Here is a 10,102-nt window from a genome sequence, read left to right as displayed (position 1 = left end):
GGGGACAAGTGGGGGGGTCCTGAGGGGGGGGAAACAAGTGAGGGAACCTGTGGGGGGGGCGGACGACAAATGGGGGATGCTCTGTGGGGAGATAACTGGGAGATGCCCTGTTGGGGGGAACTAGTGGGGGGTCCTGGGGGGGACAAGAGGGGGGGAACAAGTGGGGGATCTTGAGAGGGGGGCAAGTGGGGGGCCCATGGGGAGCCCCTGTGAAGTGGGGGGAAGGGGGTACTCTGTGGGGTAGGGGAACAAGTGGGGGCTCCTGAGGGGGGAAATGCCCCATCTGAGTCATATTTCCCCCATAGTCTTCTGCGCCCCTTTGTGCCCCCTCCTAGGAGCCCCCCTGTGCCCCCGCCTCCTTTCAGTGCATAGGACTCTGTCAACCAGCCCACAATGGTTCCTTCCGCACTCCCATTCCCCTGCCCGCACAATGGTTCCTTCCGCACTCCCCTTCCCCTGCCCGCACAATGGTTCCTTCCGCACTCCCCTTCCCCTGCCCGCACAATGGTTTCTTCCCCCCCGGCCGTGTTCGCGCGGCGGGGCTGCTGATAACGTTTGTTGCCAGGGGGACCGCCTCGCGAGATCTCAAACCCGCCCCTCCCCTGTCCCAGCCGCTTCCCAAGATGGCGGCTAACGCGGCGGCCGAGCCCCGGCTCCGCACGCGGGACGTGCTGATCCCCGGCGGCCCGGCCGACTTCGGGTCGCTGCTGCTGTCGGCCCCGGTGCTGGCGGGGCTGGAGGCCGCCGGGTTCCTCCGGCCTTCGCCGGTGCAGCTCAAGGCCATCCCGCTGGGGCGCTGCGGCCTGGGTGAGGGGGGGGCCGAGAGTCGCCCCCGGCGAGGGGAGGGGAAAAAGAAGGGGGGGGGGTTTGGGGGAGAGGGGACCGGGAATCATCCCTGGCGGGGGGGGGGGGGGGGAGTCGCCCCCAGCGGGGGGGGGGAAGAGGCGGGGGGGCCTCGGGGGGGGCAACGGGAATCTGAAGTTTCGGGGGGAGGGGGGGAAGCAGGGTTTGCCAAGGGGAGGGGTCTCGTGATGGGTGGAAAGAGGAGGGGGGAGCAAGGGCTGGCGGTTTGCTCCTGCAGGGGAGGGGAGGCTGGTGGAGACTTGTGCCTCTGTCCAGGGTACCGGGAGGCGTCCCAAACCCAGAGTAAAGCCCCTAATAAAAGTGCATCACCTGGGCGAGGCTGCTGCCTGACTCGAGCCTTTCAAACCCTTTCAGATCTTATTGTGCAGGCAAAATCCGGCACTGGCAAAACCTGTGTGTTCTCCACCATTGCCCTCGATTCCCTCATCCTGGAAAACCCAGCAACCCAGGTGAGCCTCCCTCAAGATGTGGTGTGGCCTGGGAATGTCTGCAGGTCCTTGTCCAAGCTGTTTCAATAACCATAGAGATGATCACCTGGACCTCAAGTTTTACACTGAACGCCATGTGCAGGACAGGATATTGGTCAATTTAGTCTGGGCTATGTGGCTGTCCACATCTTGAATGAAGTTCAGCATGTGATTCACTGTCAAATCTCAGTGCGTTGGTGCCAGAAGTTCCTACTGAGAATGCAGTGCTATGGAGCTCTTGACTTATTTTGTAATTGATGTTCGTAGTAGATAGCTTGATAGGTTATAATGAAATTAATATGGGGTGGGGCCATAAGGGAAACATACATGCTTTTTTGGTTGGTCATTTTTAGGTTTACAAGCACAAAAAGGCACCTTGTTGGCTTGACAACCTGTGTGATAGAGTTCCGTGTATATAATTGAATCCGTGTGCTTCAGGTCTGCTGTACAGGGTTGAGGGAATTGAGTCTCAAGTTATTGATTTAGGGGATGAAGGAGAGAACCTGTTCAGTAAAAACTGGACTTGACTCCCAGCAGGTGTTATTCAAGGCATGAAACAACAGGGGTAAAAACTTTGTCACTGGCAGCCTACATTATAGTTAAAAAGGTGATGTAGAGGTAAAAGATCTGTCTCTAATCCAGTGAGCCATCACTGTCCCTTCAAAGCCAAATTCTTTATTATTTCAGATCCTGGTCTTAGCTCCAACAAGAGAAATTGCAGTGCAGATTCATGCAGTTATCACAACTATTGGAATCAAAATGGAGGGCTTGGAATGTCATGTCTTCATTGGAGGGACTCCTTTGAACCAAGACAAAATGAGACTAAAGAAGTGTCACATAGCTGTAGGCTCTCCAGGTAAGAGCACATTTGATTGATTCTACTTTAGTCACAATTCAGTGAGACACTTTTCAACAGTCAAATAATTGGTACATAGATGTACTCTTGAATTCTTGATTTTTTTTGTTCCATTGTTACGGAACAGTTTCAAAGTCTGAAGCTATAGAAAATATGACCAGAGAAGTATTTTTAGTGAGTGATTACTCTGAATGTTCTATTTAAAAAAGATTTATTAAATAAGTGGGTTAGGTAAGGACTCTTTGATTTGCAATGAGTGTCCTGACTCAACTAGATTATTTTCATGAATATTTTTGGAGCTCAAGTTTCTCTCTCATCATGTAGGTCGCATAAAGCAACTCATAGAATTGGACTGTCTGAATACAGCCAGTATCCGCCTTTTCATTCTTGATGAAGCTGACAAGCTTTTGGAAGAAGGCAGCTTCCAGGAACAAGTCAAGTAAGAACAATGCTAGTATTTCTCTCATACATCTAGCAGCTGTTGAACGTGCAAAATCTTTCAGCTATTAAATATGCATTATGTGGGATACATTCACTTTCAATATCTTACTCTCTCTTAGCTGGATTTATTCTTCTTTGCCAGCCAACAAACAGATGCTGGCTGTTTCTGCTACCTACCCTGAATCACTGGCTAAGGCTTTAACCAGGTACATGAGAGACCCTACCTTTGTGAGGCTGAACCCTACAGATCCAAGTCTGATTGGTATGTATAAGTTGCACATCCATAATTTGAACGGCTTAATGCAAATCTGAATTTATTTACTGTTCAGCTATGAGTATAATTGGTTAAAAACAGTAACAGTTTCAAAATATTTCACTTTTTACTTATAGTATTGGTTGCCCTAAAAGTGCTTATACCCAAACTTCTCTTAACCATTCTCTCATCCTAGATTCTTAGGCTGTTTTTCTCCCTGTTGAGGAGTATCCTTTTTCCATAGCTTGAAGAAAAGATTTTAAACTTTAAATAAGAGTAGCTTGTCGAATTCCCACTTGTCATGTGACTAACTAATTTCAGTTAACTAATATTTCCCTGTTTCCAGTCCTTATTCTAGGAACAACTATGTATTTGAGTCAGTATTTTTTAATACCAATTCATTGTTTGTTTTGTGTGACTTTTCAGTACTGTTAACCTTGCCATGCTTTTATTTCTTGTACAGGGCTGAAGCAGTATTACAAAATTGTGAATTCTCATTCACTTCCCCATAAGACTTTTGAAGAGAAGGCGCAGCATTTGCAGGAGCTTTTTAGCAAGATTCCATTTAATCAGGCCTTGGTCTTCTCAAATCTGCATAGCAGGTAACAAGAATTTCTTAAACTAAGAATATGGTGTTTGTAGATATTGGTGAACAGTGGCCATAATATATTAAATTTTTATAGCACTTTCACAAAGTTCCCAAATTACTACACAGACTGCATGCAGATTTCTGTCTGAAATGCTAGCATTTCTGGAATAGAGGGCTGCAGCTTCAACAACTCACACTTTCTACTAAGTGTGTCAAGGGGTAAGGGGAATGTTCACATCACGTAGTGCTGTGGGAACTAGTGTCTGTGCACACTTGATTTTTGAAGTCTCGGCTGAAAGATCCACCAGTTGCAAAATTGCAAACTGTCCTTGTATCTAACTTGTGAAGATGAATGGCTGATTTAATCTTTGACTGTAAAGGAGTAAGAGTTCAGATCTGGGGCTCAGGTTGTTAAGTCATCTTCAGTTCGTCATCTTGAAGAGATTCTGGAAGTATATAATTTTATTTGTAAACCTTTATGTGTATGTTGTATTAGGGCTCAACACTTGGCTGAAGTACTGACATCAAAAGGTTTTCCTGCTGAGTGCATTTCAGGCAAGTCCATTTGGAACTTACTGCTTCTATTAATTGGAATTGGGTGCAAAACTGACCTCAAGTTATGTAGAAATGTAGCCATTGGAGTATTCAGGATATAAGTGGGGATTTGGGAGCATTTACATGAATGGTTTATAGGTAATGTTTGACTGTTGATATTACTTGCAGGTTCATTGAGAATCTTTAAATACTTAACTTTATTTTTTACCTATTGGTTAGATAGTTGTTATTTCTTCATGCTTTTCAGTTTGTACTAGGGAATCCCACTTATGCTTTAGAGTGGGGTTGGCAATTAATCTCACTTAACTCACCACATTAACAACCCCCCCCCCCCCACGATTAATCAGTTTTAATCGCACAGCTAAATACAATATCATTTGAATTGTATTGCGTATTTTGGGTGTTTTTCTGTGTTTTCAGTTACAACACAAATAAGGTAGAAAACAAACAAAATACTTAAATGGTATTCTGTTGTTTGTGCCATTAATCACAACTGATTTTTTTTTAATCACTTGATAGTCCGACTTTGGAGTACAGGTTGAACCTCTCTAATCCAGCATCCTTGGGACCTGACTGGTGCCAAACCAGAGAATTTGCTGAACCATGGGAGGTCAATATTGTCTGGCAGCATTACCAACACTTTCACTGCTTATTGGGCTCTTAGAAGACATTTGGGATTAAATTACAGCTAAAGAACAGCACAGAACACTGAGAGCCAGGACTGGTGGCTGTAAACAAATTTGATGGGACCATGGGAAACTTGGCCACACCCATGACGAATAGACATCCATCTAACTAAAATCATGCCATACAACGGATGGCACCGGACTAGACAGGTTCCACCTGTACTGTAACAGATTTGGTGTATTTTGAAAGGAAAGGCCTCGTGTGCTTGAAGCTTTCAGAAATGGGTATCTGGAAGTAAATTGATGTATTTGGGTGCTTACTCAGAATCTGTCTCAATTAGAAGCCAATAAAAGAGAGCTTAACACAATTATGTTAAAACCATCCTTGTAATACTAATTCTTTTTTGTAGTCTCCCCTTTGTGTAAGAATATTTGCATTTTTATAGTAGTTAGTATGTAAACTTATTTGCATTGCATGTTACCTAGTTTACCCCCATGTAAGTACAACATGCCTTAGAATTAGTTCCTGAAAACTGGATGCCACTTCACTAGCTTTCTGTAATACAATTTACTGAGTCCAGTTTCCCTGGGTTTGAGCAGCACTAGGCTAATAACCTAAATACTTTTTCTCATTTTAAATATACTTTTTTGTTTCTTCAGGAAGTATGAATCAGAACCAGCGTCTTGATGCAATGGCTAAATTGAAACAGTTCCATTGTAGAGTCCTGATTTCCACAGACTTGGTGAGTTTTCTTTTCTGTGAAGCAGAAAAAGTCCTTTAGAATATAAATTCACATACTGTAGAGCTGACTTGGATATAGATCTGACTTAGTGTATTTATAGAACAGTTATCTGAAAATAACAGCTTTTATCTGGGTAGCATACATACTGCTGTTGCTGTGCTTGTTTCACCTTCAGAAAAGAGAACCAATTTTCAAAGTCCTTTTTTAAAATATAAAGTTCTAATATTTATTTCTCGTTAGTTACTTTTCTGTTGTTAGGTTCTAGGAGGCTATATTAATTTCAAAGAAGTAAGTCTCTACCTTTTGGTGGTGTTGGGGGGAATCAGAAGTTACTTACACCTTCATATGAAACCAACACAACACATTTTAAGAAGAGCAGTAGCTATATATTTTTCTGTGGTATGTTAAATTTGGCCATATATATTTTCTGGTACATTTAAAAAAATGAAAAGACAGGGCACAGTTCCTGCTGTCTTCAGTTGAATGCTTGAAGTTGTCACCTAAAAATTAGGGATGTTAAATAGTGGTTAGGAAGCTAATTGAATAGGCGATTGAATTTCCATAGACTACTCGATTAGTTGATAAAGGGGGTTCACTGCGGCTCTGTAAACGTAGTAAGAGACCGACGGCTCTTACCACATTTTAAAAGTAGAGGTGCAGCATGTGGGACCCAGTGTAAGCTAGGACAGCTGAGTCCTGGCTCGTGCTGTTTCCGCTGCTGCACCTCTGCCTCTCCTGACCCCCGTGGAGACGGTGCTGGGGAAACGGCTTTTAAGCTGGATCCCCTCCCAGCACCGGCTCTTGCTCCCTCCCCCTTGCTGCCTCTGATACAGGCTTATCAGGTAGCTGACTAGTCACTTACATCCCGACTAAAAATACAACTGTGCTGTGTGTTGTTTCTAAGCTGCGAACATGTGTACTCCCTTGGTAACCTGACATCATCTTTTCTTCCTCCGTGATAATACAAATGATCTTCATACAGTGTATTGAAATACATAACATTTACAGAAGGGGGGACTCCTGAATTGATAAGGTAAGCTGCTTCTCTTGTATTGCTAGTCACCATTCTTTTATTTTTATTCCCTCCTAAAGACTTCTCGTGGAATTGATGCTGAGAAGGTGAATCTTGTCATCAACCTAGATGTGCCTTTGGACTGGGAAACGTACATGCATAGGATTGGCAGAGCTGGCCGCTTTGGTAAAACACTAGTGTGGGATTGTGTAGCTGGAAGTGGTGCATCTGTGGAACTGGCTAGCTAATTCTTCCCTCACTCCATGTTGTAGGAACCTTAGGCCTAGCTGTGACTTACTGTTGCCGTGGGGAGGAAGAGAATATGATGATGAAAATTGCACAGAAATGTAACCTTCAGCTTCTTCCTTTGCCAGGTACAACCTGACTCCTGAATTTGTCTGCATTATATTCTCTTGGATGGTTTTTGTTTATATGTGTTTGCTTTAATCTGACAGCTCAGTTCACAGGCAGTTTTGGTGAACTGTGGTTTAGATACAGTGTAGGATTTAATAGTTGCATATATGTCTTGTAAATCAGAGTGTTGGTATTAACATACATAAATAGCTCTTAACTATGTGGCCTCTACCTTTATTTTAAATCAATGCAAAGTAATGATAGTGAAGGCATTCAGATTGCCCAGTTCCTTCCTTTTCCCCTCCACCATTGTACTGCACTCAAAGCCCATAAGACCTCAGCAGTAGGTCTTGCCCAGGAAGGAACTGGGCATTCTGAATGCCTTCACCATCATCACTTTTCCCACCAACACAGTTTACCTGTTAGCAGTGCTTTTCCTTTCTGTGCCCTGCTTTTTTGAAAAGAAAACCAAAACATCTACCAGTACTACTGGGGATATTTAGAGCAAATTTGACAACTGTTTTGGGATTTTGTTCACTAGCATGCAAAACCTATATGGGATCAGAAAGAAATCTTGTGCTGCTTTTGACTACATGGCTGCTTTATTCTCATGTGCAGAACCTGTACCCGCTGGATTGATGAAGCACTTTGCAGATTGGGATGTGGAGGTCACAGCTGTTGCCCATGCAGATGCTTCCGTGGACACTCCTACTTTGACCCATAAAAGTCCAGAGGAGTCAGAGCAGCACACAAGCATAAATAGGTGTGCTCAGATACCTCCGTGTGATCCTGCAGGGGAAAAGTCCTCCACATCCAAGCCAAGAAGGGTTTCCAAGCACAAGCAGCTCCTAAAAGGCTACCGAGATCATGCAAATGCAGAAAAAATTAGCAAGAGTCCAAAGACATTCAACCTCAGCACACAGCAGACACACCAAATGGCAACGACCTGCAAAACCACTGAACAGCATATTGATCAGCATGTGGATAAGGAAACCTTAAAAAATACACTCCCCAAAATCCCTTGCCTATCGTCATTTAAGAACCAGCAGCCTGCCCTTCCCTGGAGCTTTACAGAGTTTGTTGACGATTATGAATACTTCATTAAAGAAGGGTTGGAGAAAAGGGTTGAAATCATAAGAAGCTACACAGGCCCTGGAGAACAGTACCAGCACCCTAAAAATGGGACTTTTGAAAAGAAAGGGATGGAGGAGACCATGCAGTCAGTAGCAGACAGTCTCTCATTTGAGGACACTGATAGTGATAGTAACTCATACCGTTCCGGAGCTTCCTCACCTTGTAGGGAAAACAAGTCCTACTGTGAAGCCTCTTCAGATACTCAAGAGAGAGGAAGTGATGAACTCAATATGGATCAGGCTGCTCAGAATTATTCTCAAAGCATAAGCAGCTCTCTGAGTCCAATGGAGCACCAACAAATACCACAAACCCAAAAGCACAGTCAGGTGGAAAAGAAGGTGGTGAAACAAACTTCCAAACGGTGTAAGAAAAGCCGCCACCAACGTTCCGCCAGGCCTCCAAAGAGAGAAGCCCAGGCAGACTATTCACACAGCCCTCCGGTGGGGAGTGTCCCTGCCTTTCCCTATGAGACTCAGGCTTATGAAGAATACTGGAAGTCCTATTACCAAATGTGGCAGGGCTATTATGCTTCTCACTCTTACAACAGGAGATGTCATTGGCCTTTTAACTGGATGACTGCTTATCAAACCAACTCTGTCTATCTTCAAGAACTGTTGAAGAGTGATTAGTGATGGGAGAGCAAGCTTCACTGCAAAAGGACTGCGCTTTATCAAGAGCTATCATTTGCACACAGGAATTGGCTTACAGAAATAAACAGATGTCTGTTTTTAGGCTGAATTAATTTTTCTTTTTGGAAGTAAACTGTGGGCAAAGGATTTGTATACATTCCAGTGAGTTGGCATTGGTCCTGCACCAAATGTTTGTCAATAAATAGAAATGATTTGTCTTGTACATCTGGATGTTGGATTTCTGTCTTCTAAGTGAACAAAAATGCAGAATCAGATTAAGGACAATTTAGATTTAAGAAGTAGGGATGTAATAGGGTAACCCTTTAAACGGTTATCCCATGTGCCTGGGTTTGTCAGTTACGTGAAGAGTTACATGCAGTCTCCCACCCCACTCCCAGGGAGCCGGCTGCCACGCTGCACTGCTGGCTAACTGGGAAGGTGGTGGGAGCCAGAGGCAGCAGTGTAGGATGGCAGCTGGCTCTGTGGGAGCGGGGCTGACAGGTGAGAGCCGGTACATGCTGGAGCAGGTTGCCATCCTGCACTACAGACTCTGCAATATTAAGCTTATAGTGCAGACTCTCCAGCATGTAGCCGTGATTTTCAGTGGTTATACAGTTACCCAGTTACCTGCTTTTTAATGTCCTTAGTAAGAAGCCCCATTTGAAAAACTCGGCAAAGTATACTGTCTGATTTTCAGAGCTGTACACTGTTTTTGTGGTACTCCATGAGTGAGGTTGCATTTGTCGTTAAAAAACCTACAGAAATTACTATTCATGGGCGGCTATCATCCTAGTTGTCATAGCGCCGCCTTAAGCAGAGCCAAAATTGCTTCTGCTGTTTAATAGTGGTAGATTGAAACTGCTTATCTCCATTAATACGTGTATTGCTAATTTAAATTGATTTAATTAAAACTGTATAAATAACACTTCCACAGCTAGGTATGGTAGACTGTGTGATAGAAACGGTTTTAATTATATACCAAAAAATGCAGCTATCATAATTGGCCTGTCCTCCTGGGTGCTGCAGTATCAGACTTGCCATGCTTAAGGGAAAACTTTAATTAGAAACAAAATTACCTATTAGCCCTGAAACTAATTGGGGATTCTTTGTTTAGATCTTGCTGCTGATTTGTGCCTGTTTTAAACTTGGAAAAAATGGGCAATTGGGTGACTTAGGATAGTGGTAATGGATATAGAATCTTTCCACTCTAGCTTCTGAATTCCAATCTAGCCTCAGTAGAATGCTTGAAAGTTACCACCTGAAACATTGCTCTGCGTTCTCTGTGCAGCGATCTGGGTGTCAGGCCGGTTCCTAGTGCACAAGTGTTGATTTCTCAGCCATCCACCATTGATCCTGTTCTTGCCAGTCCTGGGAGATGCCAGGACATAGCCTGCAGTTCTTGAGTGGGAGGGTTGCTTCCTCCCTATAAGAGTAAAAATACAGTTCTGGGTGGAAGCTTGCTGTTTCTACATGCACCACACCTGGTTAGAAGACTTCAGATGGAAGAGGGTTCAGTTTCACCAGCTTGCAATTCATTTTGAGAAATTGTGAATTTGTCTTCATCCACTGTAACTCAATA

General features: G+C 43.9%; 1 protein-coding gene across 1 annotated transcript; it reads left to right on the top strand.

Annotated features, from left to right (window-relative positions):
- The first annotated feature begins 580 nt into the window (after positions 1-580).
- On the top strand, positions 581-8,746 carry DDX20 (DEAD-box helicase 20). Its single transcript, XM_075910073.1, has 11 exons — positions 581-807; positions 1,219-1,313; positions 2,019-2,187; positions 2,512-2,626; positions 2,748-2,890; positions 3,345-3,483; positions 3,967-4,025; positions 5,312-5,394; positions 6,487-6,592; positions 6,679-6,780; positions 7,379-8,746. The coding sequence occupies exons 1-11, from the start codon at positions 624-626 to the stop codon at positions 8,521-8,523; spliced, it is 2,340 nt and encodes a 779-aa protein (XP_075766188.1). The 5' UTR covers positions 581-623; the 3' UTR covers positions 8,524-8,746.
- Positions 8,747-10,102: the final 1,356 nt, after the last annotated feature.

Source organism: Pelodiscus sinensis, chromosome 27 (genome assembly GCF_049634645.1).
Source record: "Pelodiscus sinensis isolate JC-2024 chromosome 27, ASM4963464v1, whole genome shotgun sequence".
Classification (NCBI taxonomy): domain Eukaryota; kingdom Metazoa; phylum Chordata; order Testudines; family Trionychidae; genus Pelodiscus; species Pelodiscus sinensis.
The sequence above is the reverse complement of the archived record's forward strand: the minus strand, read 5'-3'. Positions and strand labels throughout refer to the sequence as shown.